This window comes from Neolamprologus brichardi, chromosome 20, assembly GCF_056152115.1.
Source record: "Neolamprologus brichardi isolate AB-2024 chromosome 20, ASM5615211v1, whole genome shotgun sequence".
In the NCBI taxonomy this organism is placed as follows: domain Eukaryota; kingdom Metazoa; phylum Chordata; class Actinopteri; order Cichliformes; family Cichlidae; genus Neolamprologus; species Neolamprologus brichardi.
The window spans coordinates 17236496-17262214 of NC_142123.1; the positions used below are offsets into that span (position 1 = coordinate 17236496).

At 40.9% G+C, this 25719-nt stretch overlaps 1 protein-coding gene across 1 annotated transcript in view; it reads right to left on the reverse strand.

The window, feature by feature from the left end:
- LOC102794584 (voltage-gated potassium channel subunit beta-2-like) overlaps nucleotides 1–25719 on the reverse strand; it is a 235649-nt gene that overhangs the window by 18453 nt on the left and 191477 nt on the right. The window contains exon 14 of the mRNA XM_087833517.1: nucleotides 25563–25651. Coding sequence (XP_087689643.1) covers nucleotides 25563–25651 — 89 coding nt within the window. The remainder of the gene's footprint in view (nucleotides 1–25562; nucleotides 25652–25719) is intronic.

Consider the following 25719-nt stretch of genomic DNA (forward strand, 5'->3'; position numbering starts at 1 on the left):
TTGTGAAGGATTAAAATATTCCAGGAGCTCAACTTACTCCATCTGAACATGTTTTAATCGTGTTTTATGAACACAAAATGCACAGGTTTACTGAATATGAAAAGGTTGTGTTGATTTAACTCAGTTGTTTAAGTTTCTACCAAAGCAAAACATTTGTGTGCAACCAGTGTCCACTATTGAATCAAATAAGTCCAACATGTTTTTGTCAGTGCAAAAAGAAGTTACGGTACCTGTATTCCTACACAATATTGTCCCGGGACGGAGAAAAACTTTCTGGTGAAGTTTTGGTTGATTTTGGGTTTTGCTTAACACTAGCTTTTATCAGTGAGGTTTGGATTGTTTTCTTTCTCTAAGAGAGAGAAAGATGGTTTTATGCTTGGACATGTTTCTAACGGGCCCCAGTATTTGTTATTATATGAGTATTTTATTGGTTACGTTTGTTTTTGCTTTTGTTACAGTGCACTGAAATAAGAACATCTGAGAGGAGTGATCCACCGGTGGTGATATTTTGGTATTTTGTGAGTTCCTGATTTAACAAATCAGCTCTTTAATCCAGGCCTGAGAGATTGAACCTTAAAGCGCTATAAAACATTCTTACTGAAAACAGTCGCAAAGTATTTTTCTCCATAATTATAATGGGCTTGGGAGAAATTCACTTATATGGGACATTGATCACATTAGAAGTCCTGAGGCTAAAAGGATTGCAGCGAGTCAATCCAGTCAAAAAAAACCCCCAAAAAACAAGGAACTGTTTTCCTTTAAAATGATGACGTCATCTTGCTGGTGATGGAGGCTCGAATAGGTTGCGTGTGAGACTCCATTATCAGCAATATCTGGTATGAATGTGTGTGAATGTATGCATGTGACTGGACTGTGATGGACTGACGACTAAAAGTTTTAACTGACTTAATACTGAGACAAAAACGATACTGACTTTAGGATTAGTAAATGTCCACAAACAATTCACCCAGCCTGTAAAAGAAGGGTGGATGTTTTGTCTTGCTTTGTTTTGTTTTTGCAGGAGTAGAAGGATGACAGAGACTAAAGGGGGAGGCTGTAGCTTCACATGAGTGTGAACTGCAGACTTAACCCTTTGGTTGCTAATTTTGAGTTACTGATGTTTGCATCAAGAAAATTGTGTTTTATTAGCTGTGTTTTGATTAATGTATCACATTATATTGTTGGGAATGTTAAATGCTAAAGTGAAGAGAAGCTTTGATTTCACTCATGACTGAACATGTTATTATTAACCATAGCAGGCCACTGTAAAAAGTCAATTAACTTTTATGGAGAAAAAAGAAAAAACTCTATTGATGTCTATGAATAACAGGGGAATGATAGACTTGTCACATTCAAAATAGAGATATGTAATAACAAACACTGGTCCACGTCATTTAGGTTCTCCATTGAAATAGTCAATAATTTAGAAAAGTAGGATAGAACCGACAGGGGCATGTGCTGAGATGTGGTGCTGCACAAGAACAAGAGCAAAATAAGGAAAAATTATTGTGTTTAGCTTTGATAAATTCAAATTAAAATGTACCATTACACTCAGAGGATCAATAGGAAATTCAATATATGCTAATTTTGTATGAAGTACATGACTGATAACTGTTCTGTCCTGAGCTTTTGTTTTTACAGCACCCACTTGACCACACCAACAGTTTCTCGCCACCAAAAGGGGGTACTTGCAAAGAATAGGGAGGAATATCATCAGAAGTGGGAAAGGTAAGCCCTGATGGGGGTGATAACATCATTAATTTCACGTATGGTCAAATTCTTAAAATTTGACCCCTAACATGAAAAATTCTTCAAACATTTAGAGTCAGAGTGGAGTTCTAGATAAACATAATGTAGCAAACCACATAAGGATGGAGCGGTGGAATCAATAAGATGGTGAAATAACACGCAGGAAAAAATGTTGATCATGTTGATTATGTTTATTCCAGTGTGCAGAGATTGGCTAATCTGACCAGGAAATGTTATAAAATGGATTGTCGGAACAGTCAGCATTAAAGTCACCTTTGACAGTCCAGACTAAGATGGCGTTGGACATCTTCAGGGCGGAAAAGGGTTGGTGTGACCAAGGTGTGGTTTGGCTTGTTGTATGTATATTCCAAGATGATATGACTCTGGATGGACCAGTTACCAGGGCATGGAAGGAAGACAGACTCATTAAATGAGGAGAAGGAATTTTCTGGGGTCATCGGGAGAGAAGACCTGATCCGAGAGCGGACCCGGTCTACCAGGAAGAAACCTGCTGCGAGAGCCAAGAAGGCAACAAAGAAGGTAACAAAGAAGGTAACAACGAAGGCAACAACGAAGGCTAAAATTTTCTGGGGTCAACCACTCACCCTCTGGGTGAGTGGTTGACTAAAAGCATGCATAAAATAAAAGCTATCTTTTGTTATTGATTGGTAATAGATTGATAATTGGCCACATTTACAGCTGTATTGACTTGTTGTGGACGTAGTCTACTTCATGTTTAAGCACTCTAATTAACAGATTGAAAATAGTGACATTAAAGGAAGAATATGCAGCACCACCCTGTCAAATGCCAGTGACGGTGGGGCTCAGTGATGAATCAGGTGAGCTGGATTCATGGCTGAATTAAAACATAGATGCCCCTGCTGTGGTCAGTAAGGGAAAAACAGGGGGAAATAAAATTGAAAAGAGGTATTTATAAATGTTTATGTGTGAAGTTTATAAACAGGATAAAAAGGGGGTGTTTTACTGTTATTTTTCGCATCAGCATTATTGTTACATCAGAATCATATAACAAGCATTGCATTAAACATTTATTGAAGCTATTGACATTACATTAACATTTGTATTACAGTGATTGTTATAACCTCATGTTAATCTTCTATTTACAGGTGTCAAAAGTAGTCACCAAGTTCGTGTTGAAGTGAAGTTCATATTAATACAGGTTTTGTTTGTAGACAATTGTGAAGACACAGGCTCTGGGCGGAGCCAGGAGTTGAACAGATCTAACATGACAATTAAATTGATTTCATTCCCTAACACAGGATAACAAGACTGGAGCAACGACACTGGATAGGAGAAAGTCTGATACGTTCTAAGATATAAGGTCACTAACCTTTTCTTTTAATTTTCTAGCTCCGTTGAATTGACACATGTTAGAATTAGAAATGGCTCATTTGTTTTTGATGTCTTTTATTAGAATGAGTGGTTTTAATCATTTTCATACATACCTTGCAAATGTGCTTATAATGAGTTGGCACTCGATTTTTTGAAGGTTATAAGCTTCGTTCGGCGATAAAGTGATAAAGTGTAGGAAATGTGTTGAGTGCAGCGGGCTAAATGCAAACACGCTTACACACACATACACTAAATTAGGAAATGTCCTTGGGACATTCTGAATGTTCTAAACCAATTCTGAACCACCAAAAGATCGGTAGACAACAACATTAGATTGTTAGAGCTAGGAAGAGAGGTGTTTTGGTTTTCTGTCTCTTACAGAGAAAGGAACAGACACCAGACGAGGTCACAGATATACGAGGATCCTTCGCAGCAGAGACAGATACGGTGACTGCTGAAACATCAACTGGGTTCAAGTGTCATGGCATTTTGGGCTCCAGCTAGTCACCTCAAAAGGATGGATCCCATAAACACAGCAATAACCATGGAGGGGTTGGCGGAAATCCAGGAACACCAGACCAACGAGGTTCGAGAGGCTCTTGGTCGAAAGAGGGACACGTTCCTGTTCCTTTTTCTGGGGAACACAGCTGTGACCCCAGAATACACAGATCATTGTTTGAAATCGGGGCAGAATAATCCCCTGATCTGTGCAACGACTGAAGGGTTGTCTAACCCCTGAGGTTGAAGGAAGAAGAGCAGAGGACCACCCGACTGGAAGACACTGGTGCCTACAGCAATAAAATAAAGGTTAAAAGCTCCTCGGACAGAGGTTCTAGTCTGAGTACGTTTGGAACCCTCCAAACGTACTCAGACTAGAACGTATAAGGTAGCACCGAAATAAAGCTGTGGGAGAACTGGGGAGTGATGGGAGTATCATCTGTACCTACTATTGTTGTTGTAATAATAGTTTTTCTTGCATCTGAACTGCGCAAACACAGAGGTCATCTCACATATGGTTCACCCAACAGGGGGACAAAGGGCCTCAGGAGTAAGGAGAAATGAACCCAGCAACACTGGATTGCAGGGTGTAAGTGAGCTCTTTAAGTCTAAAGAGCTCATCAGGGGGAATTGTCGGATTATAATATTATTTTATGCCATGTTAGACCCCTAATTAAAGATTGTGAATTATTATGTAGTTTTAGTTTGCATTATTCTCCTGAATTAGAAGAAGGTGATAACTATTACATTTGTTAAACTGATTTGCATTACATTAGACTGCTGATTTATTGTGAATGAATGATATTGTTTTATGATGCATTATACTGCTGAGTTATAAGAAATACTGTTCACAGAAAGTCATCACCTTATTTGTCTGGTTAGAAGAGAACAGAGCATTCTGCCCCATCTCAGCAGGAGCAGATAAACAGGGAGCCAAGGTCGTAGCTTAGGCGCTGTGTGAGAAAGAATGTGAATGTTTAGGCTTTTATGATTAGGTGGGGGCCACTAGAGGCTATAAGAGTTTGATCAAGGCTCCACCATTTTGAGATCTGATGCTGTCTGCTGTATGGTGTCCATCTCCCACACGTGTGTTCATTAAATCATCGTTTGACTTGACCCGGCCGGACCAGTGTTGTTATTTTGGTTTTCCTCTTGTATCCATCCCCAATATTTGAATCCGTAACATTACTAAGTTAATATACTGTGTTGTGTTGTTTGTGTTGTGTTGTGTCGCGTTGTGATGTGATGTGTCGTATTGTGTCATGTTGTGTTATATTGTTCTATTGTACTATGTATGACTGTGCAATGACAATAAAGAGTTATCTTATCTTATGTTCTTTAGCAGCCTCTTGAACACCTTCATTACTACCGAGGTCAGTGCAGGGGATGAGGGTCTTCTGTTCTTGGGCACAGAGATGATGGTGGATCTTTTGAAGCATGTGGGGACCACAGACTTCGCCAGGGACTCGCTGAAAATGGAAGTGAACTCACCTGCTAGCTGGTCAGCACAGCATTGCAGCAGATGACCGGTGATGCCATCTGGCTCCGCCGCTTTCCTTGTGTTCACTCTCCTCAGTGCCGCTCGGACGTCGTGGTCCACAACGCTGATCACCGGTCTCTCGCTGATGAATCACTGTCCTCGGTAATCAGGCGGTAGTTAGCATTAGCCGCCTGGCTAACCTCGAAGCGGGCGTAGAACTGGTTCAGCTCGTTGGTGAATGCAGAGTCGGTGTTGATCAGCGCAGTGTCCCTGGCTTTGTAGTCCGTAATGGTGCCTAGTCCGTGCCACATACTCCGTGTGTCACCCTGATGGAAGCGAGACTCCACGCGCTCCCGGTACCGGCGTTTGGCATCTCTCCCCGCGCGCCGTATGAGGCTGCTTTGTAGGCGCTCATATTGCCAGTGGTGAGACCCGCGTTGTAGGTGGCGGTCCTGGCGTTCACTGCAATGCGGACCAATCTTTCCACCCACGGTTTCTGGTTCGGGAATGTGGTGACTCTCGCAGTAGGGATAATCTCCTCAGCTAGCATATTGATGAAGCATACTACTACTTTTTTTAAACTCGATGTCAACTGCGCATGCTCTGAACATGTCCCAGTCTACGTCGTTGAGTGCGTCCTGTAGCGTAGCTTCTGATTGGGCAGACCAACGTTTCACCTCCCTCGTGGTTACTTCTTCCCTCCGTATGTTTTGTTTATACTGGGGAATGAGGAAGATGGCGTTGTGGTCAGACTTCCCAAAAGCCGGGTGTGAGACAACTTTGTAGCCCTGCTTGTATGGCGTGTAGCAGTGGTCCAAAATTTGATCCCCCTTCGTTGGACACGAGACATACTGGTAGAAATTTGGCATGACTTGTCTGAGGTTTGCTTTATTAACGTCTCCTGCTACAATGACGGCTGCGCCTGGGTCCTTGTTTTGAAACAAACTCAGCACATCATGTAGTTTGGACAAAGCCATTCCTGTGTCTGCTTGGGGTGGGATGTAGACCACCATGGCGATGACCGAGGTAAACTCACGGGGCAGATAGAAAGGGCGGCACTTAATGCTCAGGAATTCCAGATGTGGCGAACAGCCGCTGGAAAGAATAGAAATGCTCCTGGCATCACACCACTTTCTGTTTACCATGAAACACACTCTTCCACCTCTGGTTTTGTTTGACTCTGCCGTTCTTTCTGCGCGGAGCACAAAGTATGAATCTGACGGAATTACTGCAAGGTGGGGGTCAGCCATGTCTCCGTGAAGCACAGAATGTTGCAGTCCCTCATGTCACGTTGGAAGGTGACTCTTGCTCTTAGGTCATCGAGCTTGTTCTCCAGTGATTGTACGTTGGCCAGTAGGATGCTGGGCAGTGGTGTGCGATGCGCTTGCTGTCTCAGTCTGTTCCGAATGCCAGCGCGTTTCCCCCGGCGCTTCTTTGTTCTATGCCTCAGGTGAGCGGCCCGTCCTTTGTTGTTATTCGTGCCGCGCAGTATGTCTGGCGGCCAGGATGGCTCGGGTTTAAAATATCCAAGATTAAATGTGCAACCTTGTCACCAATGTTTACAAGTGATCTGCTGTCGTAGACTTCGCTGCGGCCTCGTCCAGGCCACACCTCATTTTGGTTTTAAATTCAAAATGAATTTAAAATCTCCACCATATCAGGTAAAGAGGATATAAAAGATTATATAAAGCCTGCATCATCAACATTAGGGGCGTAAATATTTGCTAGTATAACCTGCTTATTATAAAGTTTCCCTGTAACTATGATATAACGTCCTCGAGGGTCCGATAACACTTTTGACGCTGTAAAAGGGATCTCTTTTCTGATAACAATGGCTGCACCTCTATTCTTAGCTGTGAAGTTAGAGTGAAACACCTGCTCGATCCATCTGCCCCGCAACTTCTGGTGCTTTCTCAAATGAGTTTCCTGCAAGTACCCTATATCTGTCCCCAGTTTTTAAGTTGTACTAGAATGTTACCCTGCTTAACAGCACCATTGAGCGCTTTACAATTCCATGAGACAAAATTTACTGGGTTTTTATACTTATCAATAACCATTACTTATCTTGTGGATAAAGATTTGCAACCCATGGGATTTTTTCCCTTTCCTTTTCTCTCCTCTCCCCGCCCTCCTCCCCTTTCTTAAAAAATGGGCTCTTGTGCGTCGGTGAACGTGTACCTGGAACCGTTTGCTGTGATCACCAGTTTGGCTGGACAATACAGGCTGTATTGGATGCCGGCGCTACGGAGTTTCTGCTTTAGTGAGCTCGATCGATAACAATGGGGGAGTCAAAGTTCTTGTTAGGTTTATATTGTGGATTGCCATTTATGCTTAGAAATATATACTCATATATGCTTAGAGTTTTATAATCGATTGCATATTGATAGGTTGTCTGATCCTTAGCAGTCTGCAAAGACTCTGTGTGCCTCTCAGAGCACTTTGGCATACACACACATCTTAAGGTCATGAGAGAGGTCGTATCTTCTCTTACTGATTCATGGTATAGGAGGACACCTACTCTGTATCTGCTTAAGTATAAGTGCCTTTTGTTTAGGTGGACCGCTGGACTCCTGGCACCAGCTTTGGGCAGTCGTTCACAGGGTCACATCTTGACCCCCCCCACCCCCCACCCCCCCCCCACACACACACACACACACCTACACGACAGACAGACAAGGTACTCTTTGTTCACATGTATGCCTATGTAAGATGTCATGTTAATAAACTTATGCATATTCATGTAACCAAAATAAAGAGCAGTGCTACGAGGGAGCAGACGAAAGCGACTGGGGTTCGAGCGGAAAGAGCGGTGCTCGTCACAGCTCTCTCCCTCATGCACATCATGCCCTGCTCTAGTCCCCCAGTAGCCTGCCCTCTTGCACTTGCCCTCCACCACACGGTCGAAAAACTTTGCCACGCGCCCTGTCTACAGACTCCTTGTGGATATAGGTACAACAACTGCTGTTTTGCCCCTGGCACGCCCCTGGTACTCCAGACAAAAAGTGTGAGTGAGTGGTGCACCTTTCAGGAGAGTCAAGGTGGCAGACACTGCCCTGCAAAAACCCACACTGTGTGATGTGCGAGGCGCACACAGACGGAGCTCCATCAGGCGGGCCATTCACCGTGCTTCCGGCAGCTGAAAGAGGAGTACGATGGAGCGACTGCTCCCCAAGCCACGCTTCGCACCGCAGCCCGACTGACCAGGCCTTAGAGGCAATCCTTATCCCAAAGTTATGCATCTGACTTGTTGACTTCCCGTAGCTGCCTGGTTCTAACATGCCTGCTGTGGATATGGGTACGGTATGGCATGAGACCTATACCTTCTCCCTTGGATTTTCAAGGGCCAGTAAAAGCTTACCGGACGCTGCCGAATCCGCAACGCTATCAGGGCACAGACCCTAAATATAGAAACCTGGAGATCTTTCCTTTTTGATAAAGCATATAGTTAGGGCTGGATCACATGAACTCTCCCTTATGCTGCAGTAGGCTTAGGCTTCCCATTATGCACTGAATATTCTTCACTTACTTTTTTTCATTCACTATGTGTTCATACACCACCATAATCATTAGTTATTGTTAATCTTTTTCTCTCTTCCACACATCACCCCCAACTGCTCATGGCAGATGGCTTTTCCTCCCTGAGCCTGACTTAGGGTCCATCTAGCTGTAATGCTATCCAGAGAGGTTGCGCTCACCACACATCACAGAGCTATGTGATGCGTGTTGTTAGGGCTGGGAAGAAACAAGTATAGATGACAAAAACCCATGAAGGCACAGAAAAATGTGAAATCTATAGACAAAGGCACTGACACTATCTTCACAACCATTTTTTTCCAACAATGTCTTTATTTATTTTGAACATAGCAGTGTACACATCTATGAAGCGTAACAAAATAAGTAGCTGAACTTACATAAACTACAAGCTAGACATACTGCCTTTATACACATACACCATATAGAAAAGGATGAGGAAAAAACAGCAACGACAAAACAACAAAAACAACACGCAAAAGCAAAACAAACAAACAAACAAGGACAAAAAAAAGGGAAAAGGGGGGAACAACTGTGTGCATCTCCCATAAATTATGCACCCTCACAGGTATACGTTAAATGTAAATTAGAAAGTAGTTGTTCAATGTCAAGTAATAAACATATTCCCAAATGGACTGCAGAGGGACACCTATTAATTGACCCCAAAAATTGGGTGGGGCAAGTTTTTATTAGCAAGGAAGTTTTTGAAGGGGCCCGAGATGCTATCAAAGCATCGCTGCTTACCCCTGATTGCGTAGGTGATCTTTTCTAAGGGCATGGCTAAGGGCTAAGGGCTCTGAAATCCATTTACTTCTTCTCGGTCTATCCACCTCTTTCCAAGTAATGGCAATCACTCTCTTAGCCATCAGCAGCCCTATGTCTAAAAATAAGTGATGTTTCCTTGTTGTATTACAGTTAGCTGGATTGATGCCCAGCAAAAAAAGTTTTGGTTCTAAATGCAGTTTTATTTCTAATATTTCTTCAGTACATTGTTTCACTTCTTCCCAGAATTTCCTAATTTCAGGACACTGCCACAAACAATGGAGAAGTTATAGAGATATTATACCCCTTATGTCAAACTGAGTGATTTATTTCAATTTATATGCATTTGTTTAATCCGCACAAGAAGATTTAGAATAAAACTCAGAATCGTGAAAACAAAAAAAAAACAACCTCTTGCGATCCCCGAAAAACGCACCGCGGCTCCCAACATAAAAAACTCTTTTCTCCAAAAAAACCCCCTGGTAGGTACCCCTCTATTCCCAAAACCTTATATTCGAAAACAGGGGAAAAATCCTGAAAAAATCCTTAGTCTCCCCACGGCTCCCACCCCCGATCCTCCGCGGAGTAAAGGCAAAACTCCTTAAAAAAATCTTCCGCGTTTTCTCCAAAAAAAACCCTGGTAGGGACCCCTCTATTCCCAAAACCTTTTATTCAAAAACAGGGGAAAAATCCTTAGTCTTTTTTCTTCAAAACGATCCCTCTTACTAGCTCTCTCGCAAATTCAGCAAAGCCTAAGTTCTCCCTTTGCTCTTAATCAAACCGCAGCCGCTGCCAGCACACAATCTTTTTCTTGTTGTTCGCTCCCGGCTCAGCTACCCAATGCTGCTTACCTCGTTTGAAAATTTCCGCCGGAGACCAACTCCGCCTCGCAGGCGTGCCTAACTTCGCCCCGCTGCCAATCAGATAACAATGGGGCGGCTCCCTTCGCACCCCGGTTAGCCAATCGGCTGCAGGTCCGATGGAGTAGAGATTGTGCCGGAGACCAACTCCGCCTCCAAGGCATGCCTACCTTTAGCTGCCACCAGTGAGATATCAGAGCCGGGCTCCACATATCCGATCAGGAGCACGAGCAAGACAGCTTTTGCAGACTCTCCAGAAATATACAAGTCCTTACCAACTGCTCTGCAACCCAGTGTTTCTGGTCCCCTCACTAACATCGCTTTTTGAGATATTTTTTATGAACCACCAAAAAAAGCAATTTTACCCCACAGTACAGAAGACTGGATCTGAGGGCAGCAGTGGGGACAAAATGATTGTAATGAAGCGACGGACATTTCATGGCTGGTCTTAGATAATCGTGAGTTATTGTGTCTTATGGTGAAAAGTACATAGTTTGGCAAGAGGCATACAAGCACTGTGGAAAAAGTAATCATAAAACTGTTTTTGTGAGCACTTTGCTCCCTACGTTATGCTTTAAAAAATGTGATACATGTAATGTGATCATCAAAGAACATGATTTTTTTAAAAACTTTTATTCTTATGCTTTTAAAATATGTCAGATTATCATAAAACACTTATTTGTATGTTATAATGTTTTTCTTACACCATGTGTAATTTTTATAGACACCTTGTTCATTGTATCACTGTGTAATTATGTATCTTTGATAAATAAATAAAATATTTAATCTTGTATTTGTGTACTTTCTGGTGATTCAATAAAAAATTAGTCACACATCGCTCTGATAAACACAGATGGCTGAAAGAAATGTTTGATGGAACAAAGGAACCAAGTGTCTTGCTGCTAAACCTTTAAGTTACCTTAGTTTAAATGAGAAAATGCCACTAGGAAACTAGCAGCTCTAAGTCTTTATGTAAAACGTGAAAAACTCCATATCAGTGATATCTACAAAGGTGTACTCATTTCTTTGTTATGGTACTTTACTGTTCCAATGAAACAAAAAGAAAATCTCATTTTTAAAGTACATTTTTCGGCCATCCTGACCTATTTTCAGGGGCAAGAATGTTGATGTTAGACTGTGTTTTAAATCAGGTTTTGATCTTAAACTAACTATCACAGCACTGATTTTACTGATTACAGTTGTAATCTCAATTAGAATACCAAACTGGCTTTTCTCCAGTCAGTGTTATGGTGAAATTTAACTTGTTCTTTTGTGTAATTGCACTTGGCCCAGCAAAGGACCCCTTAGTAAGCTGTACAGCATAAGTTTTCAATTCACTTTTGTCAGAAAACTTCACAGTATGAGAAGTTACAGCACAGTTTCTCCAAATGTGTGTTTCTTTTTCAGCCAGCGTGCTTTTAGAGCATCTACATTAGCTCATGTAGTAAAAGTACAATCAGTAAGTGTACTTTAACATTTGAGATTCTGAGTGACTCTTGCTTAGATCATGTGAACTATATCATGAACCTTTTTTTTGTATAATGCATCAAACCTGTTCAAATCAGTTTATTTTCAATTTATTTTAACTAATCTAGAGACAAGCAACTCCTTTTTAGCTTCTGTTATGCATTTACCTCTCACACGTTAAACTAAATGTTAGTGTTCTCAGAGTTAACATGTCTCATGTTACCATGTTGTATTTCTAATACCCAGCCTCAGTGTTCGCCCTGTTGACCCTCAAATCCAAACACCAATGATCTAGATATTCACAAAATTCATCAGGAGATTCTAAAGGTCTTAAGTTTTGCTGTTTTAATGTTTTACACAAAAAACTTCACATTTTTTATATTTTTAAATGAAAGTGTCATGGAAAGATATTTTCTCTTTAATGATGTTGCTGCTCCATTCTCAAATACTAATTATTCTGGGATTTTATGGTCAAACTATGTGATTTTCCAAATGTGTGTGTGTGTGCGCGTGTGTGTGTGTGTGTGTGTGGAGTAAAATGACCTTCTTCTTATGATGTTGTCACCGTGAATCATTCAGGATTAACAACACAAATTGTTTTGATCCCATGATGATGATGTCTGTTGGTCCCAGACACAGGCGCGCCCACGCGCGCACACACACACATACGCTGACGCACCACCAGATTTGTGTTTTTTAAGCATAAAAAAGTAAAAACTTTTTTTTTAATGGATTAAAAAATAAAAGAATGCTATTTGATATATAAAAAACTTTCTAAATAATCAATTAGTTCTTTTTTAGGGGAAAAAAGCAATGAGCTAGGAACTAGCATATTATGGATGAATATCATATTTTTATGAATATCATATTTTTATGAATATCATATTTTTATTACTTCCTTTATTACTTTATTACTGCGTGGGGCCATAGAACTTTATTGGGGGTCATAAATCACTCAGTTTGACATAAGGGGTATAATATCCCTCCTGACAAGGACTGGTTTTGCTGTGTTCTAATAAAGTCTCTAAGCTGTAAATATCTAAAGAACTGGCTGCAGGCTATGTCATGCTTGACAACCATTTCATCAAAGGACAGTAAGTGTTTATTATCTGGGTTGTAAAGATCTCCTATTTTTTGTAACCCCCTTTCAAACCATATTTTAAATCCCCCTTCACCCTGTCCTGGGGGGAAATGATCATTTCCCCATATCGGGCTGAAAACTGAGAGTGAATTAACTTCATTGAGGTGAGTCTTAACTTGATGTTGTAAGGCAGATACAATAGAGACAGGCGCAACCTGGGGCGTCTATTCTTCCATAAAAACTTGATGAAGAGTGTCCTCAGTTGAGAAAATAAATTGGTTGGTGGTGGCAGAGGCAAGTTTTGAAATAAGTACAGCAGTTTAGGGAGTATATTCATTTTGAGAGTATTTATTTTCCACATTAATGACATTGGTAGAGCAGTCCATCTATCCAGAGATTTTGAGACATCTTGCATAACTGAATTATAGTTAATTTCTATGATATCCTTAAGCAAAGGAACAATTTGGATACCCAAATAGGTAAAGCTATTAACGACCTAAATTGAGTAACAACAGAGGTTGGGTTTTCTCTATCTAACTGGTTTATTAACATAATGGATGTTTTAGACATATTGATCTTGTAACCAGAAATTCCTTAAACTCCTTAATCAATTCTAGCAGAGCCGGGATAGATTTGTTAAGATTTTTAAGAAAAATAATTAAATCATCTGCATACAAGGCTAAGCGATATTCTGTCTGTCCTATTGTTATACCAGAAATAATATCATACTATCATCTCGCTGCAATAGCCAAAGGCTCAATTGCCATAATGTATGATCAATCAATCAATCAATCAATAATGAACAACGGTGGGGACAAAGGGTCCCCTTGTCTACACCCTCGATTTATTTTTATGGTTTTTGAGATATTATTGTTAGTCAGGATCTGTGCATATGATTCCTTATAAAGTAATCTTACCCAATAACAAAAATTCTCTCCCAGACCAAAGCGCGCCAGAGTCTCAAACAAATAAAGGCCATTCCACTCTGTCAAATGCCTTTTCAGTGTCAAGTGACAGTAAAGCAGTGCCAAGAGCCCCCCTTTTGGTCATAAAGAATGTTCAGAATCCTTCAGACATTGTGGAATCCTTGTCTGCCCCGAATGAATCCATTCTGATCCCTCCCAATTATTTTAGGTAGTATTTCTTCGATTCTCCTGGCTAAGATTTTACAAAGTATTTTCAAATCTGCATTAAGCAGACTGATGGGTCTCCAGTTTTCACATTTATTGTGTGGTTTACAAGCCTTTGGGAGCAGACTAACTAGTGCTCCTCTCAAGGACCGTGGTAAGGTGCCCTTTTGAAAGGATTCTGTAAACATTTCTAAAATTGGAGTCAACAGTTTATATTTAAACTTTTTATAAATTTCAATTGGGAGGCCATCGTGTCCGGGGGTTTCCCCCGATTTAATACTATCGATTGCAGCAGATAATTCCTCGACAGAGATATCTTTCTCCAAAATAGCCCTAAGGTCTTCTGGTATATTGGGTATATTTATCTTATCTAAAAACTTTTTTAGTTCTGAGTGGTCATTAGATAAATAGAGGGGCTGAGCTGTCAACTGATCACCACCTGGTGGTGAGTTGGATCAGGTGGCGGGGGAGGACGCTGGACAGACCTGGTGCACCTAAACGCGTAGTGAGGGTGTGCTGGGAACGACTAGCAGAGGCCCCAGTCCGCGAGATCTTCAACGCACACCTCCGGCAGAGCTTCAACAGCATTCCGAGGGAGGCGGGGGACATTGAGTCCGAATGGACCATGTTCAGCGCCTCCATTGCCGAAGCTGCTGCATTGAGCTGCGGCCGCAAGGTGGTTGGTGCCTGCCGTGGTGGTAATCCCCGAACCAAATGGTGGACACCAGAGGTGAAGGGAGCCACCAGGCTGAAGAAGGAGTCCTATCGGGCTTGGTTAGCCTGTGGGACTCCGGAGGCAGCCGACAGGTATCGACAGGCCAAGCGGAATGCGGCTCGGGCAGTGGCTGAAGCAAAAACTGGGGTGTGGGAGGACTTCGGAGAGGCCATGGAAAAAGACTTTCGGACTGCCTCGAAGAGGTTCTGGCAAACCGTCAGGCGTCTCAGGAGGGGAAAGCAGTGCTCTACCTGCACTGTGTATAGTGCTGGCGGAGCGCTGCTGACTTCGACTGAGAAAATTGTCAGGCGGTGGAAGGAATACTTCGAGGACCTCCTTAATCCCACTGATGCGTCTTCCGAGGAGGAAGCAGAATCTGGGGATGAGGGGAATGACCCGCCAATTTCCGGGGGCGAGGTCACTGAGGCAGTTAAACAACTCCTTGGTGGCAGAGCCCCTGGTGTTGATGAGGTCCGCCCCGAGTTCCTGAAGGCTCTGGACGTTGTAGGGCTGTCCTGGTTGACACGCCTCTGCAATGTTGCGTGGAGATCAGGGGCAGTACCCGTGGATTGGCAGACCGGGGTGGTGGTCCCCATCTTTAAGAAGGGGGACCGGAGGGTGTGTTCCAACTACAGGGGGATCACACTCCTCAGCCTCCCCGGGAAAGTCTATGCCAGGGTGCTGGAAAGGAGAGTTCGTCCGCTAGTCGAACCTCTGATGCAGGAGGAACAATGCGGTTTTCGTCCTGGTCGCGGAACACTGGACCAGCTCTTCATCCTCTCGAGGATACTTGAGGGTGCATGGGAGTTTGCCCAACCAGTCTACATGTGTTTTGTGGACTTGGAGAAGGCATTCGACCGTGTCCCCTCGGGGTGTCCTGTGGGAAGTGTTGCGGGAGTATGGGGTGTCTGGCCCATTGCTACGGGCCATTCGATCCCTATACAACCGTTGCAAGAGCTTGGTTCGCATTGCCGGCAATAAGTCGGACTCGTTCCCGGTGGGTGATGGGCTCCGCCAGGGCTGCCCTTTGTCACCGGTTCTGTTCATAATTTTTATGGACAGGATTTCTAGGCGCAGCCAAGTGGCGGAGGGCTTTCGCTTTGGTGGCCTCAGGATCTCATCTCTGATTTTTGCGGATGATGTGGTTCTGTTGGCTTCATCGGGTGAGGGCCTCCAGCTCGCACTGGAGCGGTTCGCAGCCGAGTGTGAAGCAGCGGGAATGAGGATCAGCACCTCCAAATCTGAGGCCATGGTTCTCAGCCGGAAAAGGGTGGAGTGCCCACTCCGGGTCGGGGATGAGGTCCTGCCCCAAGTGGAGGAGTTCAAGTATCTCGGGGTCTTGTTCGCGAGTGATGGGAGAAGGGAGCCGGAGATTGACAGACGGATTGGGGCTGCAGCTGCAGTAATGCAGACGCTGCACCGGTCCGTCGTGGTGAAGAGGGAGCTGAGTGTAAAAGCGAAGCTCTCAATTTACCGGTCGATCTACGTCCCTACCCTCACCTATGGCCACGAGCTGTGGGTAGTGAACGAAAGGACGAAATCGCGGATACAAGCGGCGGAAATGAGCTTCCTCCGAAGGGTGGCTGGCATCTCCCTTAGAGATAGGGTGAGAAGTTCGGCCATCCGGGAGGGGCTCAGAGTAGAGCCGCTGCTGCTCCATGTCGAAAGGAGCCAGCTGAGGTGGTTTGGGCATCTGACAAGGATGCCCCCTGGGCGCCTCCTGGGTGAGGTGTTCCAGGCATGTCCCACTGGGAGGAGGCCCCGGGGCAGACCCAGGACACGCTGGAGAGATTATATCTCTCGGCTGGCCTGGGAACGCCTTGGTGTTCCCCCGGATGAGCTGGAGGAGGTGGCTGGGGAGAGGGAGGTCTGGGCCTCTTTGCTTAGGCTGCTGCCCCCGCGACCCGGCCCCGGATAAAGCGGATGAAGATGGATGGATGGATGGATGGTCATTAGATATTTCTGAACTGTAAAGATCTTCATAATATTTCCTGAAGGCTCCTGCCGGATCCACAATAATTTCTCCTAGCTCATTTTTGCAGTGAGATAATAACCCTTTCACTCTGGAGCTGCTTGAGACGTCATGCAAGAACCTTCCCAGGTTTTTCACCCTGATTGTAGAAGGACTGTTTAAGTCGCAGCAGACTGGCCAAAGCTTTTGAGGCAGAAAGTTCATTCCATTGGGCCCGAAGCAGCAATACATTTTGGTGTATTTCAGGGGACCTTCTGTGATAGTATTCATTTTCTAATGCCTTTATGTTTGTGTCTAACTTTTTTGCCTTTTGGATTGGATTGGATCTAATTATTTGGCCCCTAATAAAAGCCTTAAAAGCCTCCCATCTTATGTTTGCAAAAGTTTCTGTTTTATTCATTTCAAAATAGAGGCTAATTTGTTCATCCAAAAGCGAGACAAATCCAGGGTCCGCCAACCATTTTTGTTTGCAACGCCAAATCCTAGCATCTTTCACAAGCTTTGAGTCCTGATATACCAATGAATTGGGAGCATAATCTGAGATTAGAATAGCCTCATTGGAGCATTCCTTGATTTTAGTCTCAACTCTATCAAAAATAAGTAAATTCTTGAATAGGACTTGTGTGCACCAGAATAACATGAGAACTTTAGAACGTCCGGATTTTCTTCCCTCCAGATAGCTATTAAGTTCAATTCCTTCATAAAGTGCTGTATAGTTACCCTACTACGGGTGTGAGACACTTCGGTTCCCGAGTTCTTATCTTTCACCGGATCTAGTACACAGTTAAAATCGCCTGCCACCACACATTTGCCAGGAAAAGAGGACAACAACTCCTCTTAATTTTCAAGTCCTCACTATGCATCAGATGTGTTTCCTGAAGAAACACAATGTTAGACTGCAAAAATTTTATTCTGTTCATGACTTGTTTAACATTCTTCAGATTTTGTAACCCTCTGCTGCCCCACATCATGGCCGACGTGGGGCAGGACTCTCAGCTGTGGCTACAGTGTAGCTTGCCATCACCAGTGTGTGAATGTGTGTGTGAATGGGTGAATGACTGAATGTAGTGTAAAGTGCTTTGGGGTCCTTAGGGACTAAGTAAAGCGCTATACAAACACAGGCCATTTATCATTTACCATACAACAGTAATCAAATGACTAGAAAGCAAAACTCAGCAGAGCAGCCATTCTCCACCATGAACTATGGTAAAAACAAACACCGCTCGCGCCTCACAGATGACAGCTTACAGTTTTGTGTAAAGATGAGGTGACTTCGTACAGCCCCGATGTGCAGCCGCTTTGTGCAGAGGTTCATGAGCAGAAGTCCCGTTGTACCACGGCAGACCCGACAATGTTTGCATGAAAACGCTTTGAAGCATTACGTTATGGACCACTTTTCACACATGGTTGCTGTACCCACACAGCCGGCTGTAGCTTTTCATCTCACAGCCCGACAAATACAAAAAAAAAGCTTTGCTAGATCCGCCCCTGCACAGTTACCAGCTGTCAGCTACACAAAAAAGGATATTGTGTTATTCGTCTCTCAGAAACAGTTCAAAACTTCCCTTCAACTCATTCATGTCACCTAAAAGGTAAACCTGTTTCTCCATCACCAGTTCAGCTCTGATGATTCAGTAAGGACATCTCCTGGTTTGGACCAGCCCTTTTTTTCAGCTGTGGCTCCAGCAAACATCAGCTGATACTAGAAATTAAAATCAAAGGAATTCTAACAACAGCTGATCAACCTTAAACGTGCTGCTGTTGTTTAGCGCGATAAACAAACAAGAGAGAAAAGCCGATCATTGATCAGTTTCATGACTGAAGTTTCAACAAGCGAGAGAATGACAGGAGAGGCTGTCATAAAGTTCAACATCAGTAACTTAGCGCGCACACAGCTGTATAGAAACTCCGTTGTGCTAGATAGCACGCAGTAGAGTTATATCAAGTTATTGTAAAAAGTCAGCACAACGAAAATAAACTACACCTAAACTCGGTTTATATCTGACCCAAGTAGAGTGCAGTTCATAACTTCTTACCTGAAATTCAGTTCACCTCATGCTCCGACTGGCAGCCGCCTACTTCTCCTGCCTTCGGTTTCCCTGATCCATGATTTAGCTCCGCATTAGCCACCACCGGTTGATCGGCGGCCGCCTCGCCGCCTCATATGTCTCTTTCCCCGCATGTCCTTTCTGTCCTACACCGGTGGCTAGCTGCCTTCTGTTGTAGCTCCTCGTTAGACACCACCAAACAACTGTTATTTTTTCCACATCGACCAGCATCTGGACAACCACCTTTCACTGTTTATACCGTTACTAAAATGAATAAATGAATAGCTAGCTAGCTGGCTAGCAGCAACATCGTGAGAAAACTGTTGCTAATATGTGACTTCTTGATAAAACGAGCAGATATTTGAAGTTTACACACCTACATTCTCGCCTGAAAATATATTAAAAGTTTATTTTGTGACCTAGAAACACGAATAAGAGGAATATAAAAACGAGGTGGCAGCCGCCATTGTTTCACTCGGTAGAAGCGTGCTATGAATTGTGGGATATGGAGTTTTCCACCAAGCATACACCCTTGCGCTTACCGTAAGTATTCAATGGTTCGCGCAACGTTAAAACTTCCAATGGTTCCTGATAGCAGCGACGCTGTGCGCGCCGTAAATATTCTCGTCATTACGGTAATCCAAATACGGGTAGACAGGCCGTAGCACCCCCGACATACCACTAGAGAGAGCCAACACACCACAAATGAAGTTTGAAATCTGTTTCTATCGGGCCAAAAGTTGAATCTTTCTCATGGGCCTAGAAATGGGCAAAATTTGCACTAAAATCGAAATATTTAAAAAACTATAAAAGTCATAAACACCAAAAGTCATAGCATACTAGTCCAGACTCAGCCGCACAAAATGATATAAGATATGTAACCCTTGTCTCAAAAATGTGTGGCACATAAGCGCGGGAAAATTTTCACTAAAATATTAATATTTAAAAAACTATAAAAGTCATAAACACCAAATGTCATAGCACACCATTCCAGATCCAGCCGCACAAAATGATATAACATATGTGAACCTTGTCTCAAAACTACGGGGTGAGTTACGCTGCAAAATTTTAGGCGGAAAAAGGAAAATAATAATAACTAGAAAAATTTGCATTTCCTGCGAAAATGCAGTGTGGATGCTTTACAGCTGAAGCTGTCTGCAAAAACTAGCTGAAAAAGCTGAAAAGTTGCAGAAATTGTAAAAACTTTGCAGAAGCAAAGGAACTTTGCAAAAAAGTAATAACTTAGCAGAACTGCAATATCTTAGAGGAAACATAATACTTGGCAGAAATACAATAGCATAGCAGAACTTGGCAGAAATATTGTAACTTAGCAGAAACATGATAACTTTTCAAATATACAAGAATTTAGGAGAAATAGTATAAGATAACAGAAAGAATATATTTAGCCAAAAATACTTAAACATTACAGAAACACTATGATTTAGAAAAATAGTACAACATAGCAGAAATACTGTGATTTACCAGAGACACTGTGATGAACTATGAATATTGTAATTTTAAATGAATACTATGTTTTAGCACAAATACTATAATTTGACAGAAATACTATCATTTGGCAGAAATACTATGTTTTAGCACAAATACTCTGGTTTAGCACTAATATTATAACATAGCAGAAATACAATTATAAAGCAGAAATTCTATATTTAGAAAGAAAAATATAATATAGTAGAAATAGTATGATTTAGCAGAAATGCTATGATTGAGCAGAAGTACTAAGATGTAGTAAAAGTACTTTGATTTAACAGAAATACAATTATGGAGGAGTAATACTTTAAAATGGGAGAAATATTGATACACACACACACATACACAGAGCCTAAAGGGAACAGTATTCTTGCAAAACGTCGTGTAACTCAAAAGCTAGGTGGAATAGAAGCATAATTCTTGTACTGGGTGAATCAGCGGACTTTGGTGTACTTTGACTGCGATTTTCATTGCTCTTTGTACAACCGTCGCTGAGATATGACGAGAGAAGAAACGGCAGACCTCAGATATGATTGGCTGTCTGGGAAGCCGTGCAGGCCCTGCTATGTCAATTTAAATGTCTCAGTCCTTACAGAGGATTGGCTGCCTGGGGACCTGACAGTAATATATAGAAATAGTATGATTAAGCATACATACTACATTTAGTAGAAATACTATATTAAGCACAAATACTATGAAAAGCAGAAATACTATAATTTAGCAGAAATACTATATTAAGCAGAAATACTATAATTTAGCAGAAATACTATATTAAGCAGAAATACTAAAAAAAAGCAGAAATACTGATAAAAGCAGAAATACTATATTAAGCAGAAATTCTAAAAAAAAAAGCAGAAATACTATAATTTAGCAGAAATACTATGTTAAGCACAAATCCTATAAAAAGCAGAAATACTATAATTTAGCAGAAATACTATATTAAACACAAATCCTATATTAAGCACAAATCCTATTTTGAGCACAAATCCTATAAAAAGCAGAAATACTATAAAAAGCAGAAATACTATAATTTAGCAGAAATCCTATAAAAAGCAGAAATACTATATTAAGCACAAATACTATATTGAGCACAAATCCTATGAAAAGCAGAAATACTATAAAAAGCAGAAATAATATGATTGAGCAGAAGTACTAAGATGTAGTAAAAGTACTTTGATTTAACAGAAATACAATTATGGAGGAGTAATACTTTAAAATGGGAGAAATATTGATACACACACACATACACAGAGCCTAAAGGGAACAGTATTTGTGCCATGGAGTGTTAACCAGTATCTGAGGTCCATATTAGAAAAGCCGGTAAAATGATAAAAGTTTGCAGAATTGTAATAAATGATGAATATGAATTACTGGTCTGTGATAGTGCATTAATTTGTAGGGATAAAAACATGTTGATCAAGGTGGAATTGAATCCATGACCTTTTGGTTGCAGACCCGTGTCATTACCAACTGCGCCACTGGGAAAGAGAGCGAGGGCCTGGAAAATAGGGTGATGAGCAGTCAGAATTAGATCGCGGTGAGAGGCGAAAAACGCCGTTTTTTGGAGTTACAAAAAGTCGTGTAACTCAAAAACTAGGTGGACTAGAAGCATAATTCTTGTACTGGGTGAATCAGATGACTTTGGTGTACTTTGACTGCGATTTTCATTGTTCTTTGTACAACCCTTGCTAAGATATGACGAGAGAAGAAACGGCAGACCTCAGATATGATTGGCTGGCTGGGAAGCCGTGCAGGCCCTGATTTGTAAATTTTACTGTCTCAGTCCTCACAGAGGATTGGCTGCCTGGGGACCTGGCAGTAATATATAGAAATAGTATGATTAAGCATAAATACTACATTTAGTAGAAATACTATGTTTTAACACAAATACTATAAAAAGCAGAAATACTATAATTTAGCAGAAATACTATATTAAGCACAAATCCTATAAAAAGCAGAAATACTATATTAAGCAATATAAATATCCTATAAAAATCGTATAAAAAGTAAAAATACTGTAGTATGATTTGGTAGAAAAACTATAATTAATCAGAAATACTATATTTGGCAGAAATACTATATTAAGCACAAATCGTATAAAAAGCAGAAATAATATAATTTAGCAGAAATACTATATTAAGCACAAATCCTGTAGAAATACTATATTAAGCACAAATCATATTAAAAGCAGAAATGCTATAATTTAGCAGAAATACTATAAAAAGCAGAAATACTATAATTTAGCAGAAATACTATATTAAGCACAAATACTATAAAAAGCAGAAATACTATAATTTAGCAGAAATACTATATTCAGCACAAATCCTATAAAAAGCAGAAATACTATAATTTAGCAGAAATACTATATTAAGCACAAATACTATAAAAAGCAGAAATACTATAATTTAGGAGAAATACTATATTATGCAGAAATACTATATTAAGCACAAATCTTATAAAAAGCAGAAATACTATAAAAAGCAGAAATACTATAATTTAGCAGAAATACTATAATTTAGCAGAAATACTATAATTTAGCAGAAATACTATAAAAAGCAAAAATACTATAATCTAGCAGAAATACTATAAAAAGCAGAAATACACTTTGTAGGTCAGTCAAGCAGCCTGGGAGCTGCTTAATTTGAATCCACCAATCAGAGAGGCTGTGTACTTTTTCCCGCCAAAACAGGTGCAGCCGTTTTTACACAGGCAGCAGAGAGACAGGATTTTTGCAGTCTATTTCTCATAGTGAGGACTACCCTGCAACAAATGGCCATAATTTCCTAACCGTAAGGGCTAGAACGGTCATTCTTACACCGTTTTGTTCAGAAGAGATGGGGGAATCTTCAAGTGTTGACAATTTATCATTAAATTATGAATTATTAAAGATATTTGACTTGTAATGCACCATAACTGAGTAGAGGCGAAGCAAAAACTGTCTTGACTTGCCCTCAAACAACGCTTTCTAACTCTAAATCTATTTGGAGTATTGATATCATTCTTTCACCGTAAGAGACAGCAGGCTTTGGTGAACAACCATGGAAATTTTCAGGTCTCTCTGGAAATCTATCAAAAAGATATGACGAGAGAAAAAAGTGGCTCATTTCCAGAGTTTGAAAGCTGAAGAAATCTGAGCGAAGGACGAATTTCCTACCCTCAAACAAACGTAATTCATGGCCAAATGGTAATAGGTGAGAAAATAATTCTTGAATTGTGAGCGTCAGGAGTGTCTGAAGATATTCTCGGACAAGCCTCATGTCTTAACTTCGCTTCGTTAAGGAGATATGACGATTCGAATATGCCTCTCATTACAGAAGTCAAGCGGTGATTTTGAACAAACTCTCCATTGACTTTCTATGGAGAGTTTTCAGACTTTGTGTTGGTCTGAGGAGATTTGCCAAAATTCTATAAATCCCACAACAATGATAGTGACATTTTCTGAACGCCAGCAAAAATACCTACGTTTTGATGTATAATTTGTGGAAGTTGAGTGAAAATTGAGCAAGTAGCAAGAAGTTGTTCGGACATGAAGAGAAAATTGCCAAAGGTACAGTGTCTCACTTAGAACCAACTGCATAGCAACCATAACAACCCATGTATTTTGTGAAAAATCACAAAGATGAAACTCAAAACTTGAAGAGGGATAAGATGAAAATGGTAACAGATATGAAAAAGCTGAATCATACATGAATAGCCCAATAATTTGTGAACATTTTAAAGTTTGAATGGTTGTTCTAGGTGAAAGTATGAGGAAGTAGTTAAGTTTCAAAAACAAGCAAGTTTTAGCAGAATTGCGGAAGTTTCCCATTCATTTCAATGGGACAAATTAAAGGAAAAAAGCTTAATATTTTAAAAAGTATAATAGCAAAAAATAGCAAAAGTCATAGCCCGCATTAGCAGAAATAGCAGAATAGTTTAAAATTTGAACGGTGAAAATCGGCTGAAAATTGTGGAAGTAGTTAAGTGCCAAAAAAGTACAAAAAGTGGCAACTAGAATAATAATAATAAAGAATAAAGAGAAACAGGAAAACAATAGTGTGGATGCCTTAAAGCATCCACACAATAAAGAGAAACAGGAAAACAATAGTGTGGATGCCTTAAAGCATCCACACAATAATAATAAAGAATAAAGAGAAACAGGATCTCAATAGTGTGGATGCCTTAAAGCATCCACACAATAATAAAGAATAAAGAGAAACAGGATCTCAATAGTGTGGATGCCTTAAAGCATCCACACAATAATAATAATAATAAAGAATAAAGAGAAACAGGAAAACAATAGTGTGGATGCCTTAAAGCATCCACACAATAAGAATAATAAGAATAATAAATCCGACGAATAGTAATAAGTGTGCCTCTTGGCATAGGCACACTTAATAATAAATCCGACCAATAGTAATAAGTGTGCCTCTTGGCATAGGCACACTTAATAATAATAATAAGAATAATAAATCCGACGAATAGTAATAAGTGTGCCTCTTGGCATAGGCACACTTAATAAATCCGACGAATAGTAATAAGTGTGCCTCTTGGCATAGGCACACTTAATAATAAATCTGACGAATAGTAATACGTGTGCCTCTTGGCATAGGCACACTTAATAAATCCGACGAATAGTAATAAGTGTGCCTCTTTGCATAGGCACACTTAATAAGAATAATAAATCCGACGAATAGTAATAAGTGTGCCTCTTTGCATAGGCACACTTAATAAGAATAATAAATCCGACGAATAGTAATAAGTGTGCTTCTTGGCATAGGCACACTTAATAATAAGAATAATAAATCCGACGAATAGTAATAAGTGTGCCTCTTGGCATAGGCACACTTAATAAATCCGACGAATAGTAATAAGTGTGCCTCTTGGCATAGGCACACTTAATAATAAATCTGACGAATAGTAATACGTGTGCCTCTTGGCATAGGCACACTTAATAAATCCGACGAATAGTAATAAGTGTGCCTCTTTGCATAGGCACACTTAATAAGAATAATAAATCCGACGAATAGTAATAAGTGTGCCTCTTTGCATAGGCACACTTAATAAGAATAATAAATCCGACGAATAGTAATAAGTGTGCTTCTTGGCATAGGCACACTTAATAATAAGAATAATAAATCCGACGAATAGTAATAAGTGTGCCTCTTGGCATAGGCACACTTAATAAATGGTGACAATAGTGTTTTCATTATAGAACCTTTCTAGTCTTAGTCCTCATAACAGACGCAGATGATACAAGTCTCTGATCTATGAACTTTAACCACTTTCATTACACACAAACTCTCTCACACACAATGATGGATGGTTTGGGGATAATTTGTTTATCAACATTATGTAAAGCACTCCAAACACTGAATGGCACATGTTTGGTATTATTTTATGTTGAGAACAATTATACTTCTGTGTACTAACTGATAGATATTTATACCTGTATTGCTCTGATATTCTCCATCAGTTGGTCAGTTCTGGAAGCTCCCAACAGGACAGAATTTACCCTTTCATTTCTAAGGCACCAGGCTGTGGGGGTTTACAGCACAGAGAGAAAATGTTAATGTCAATGATATCAAATCAAGTTAAATACAATA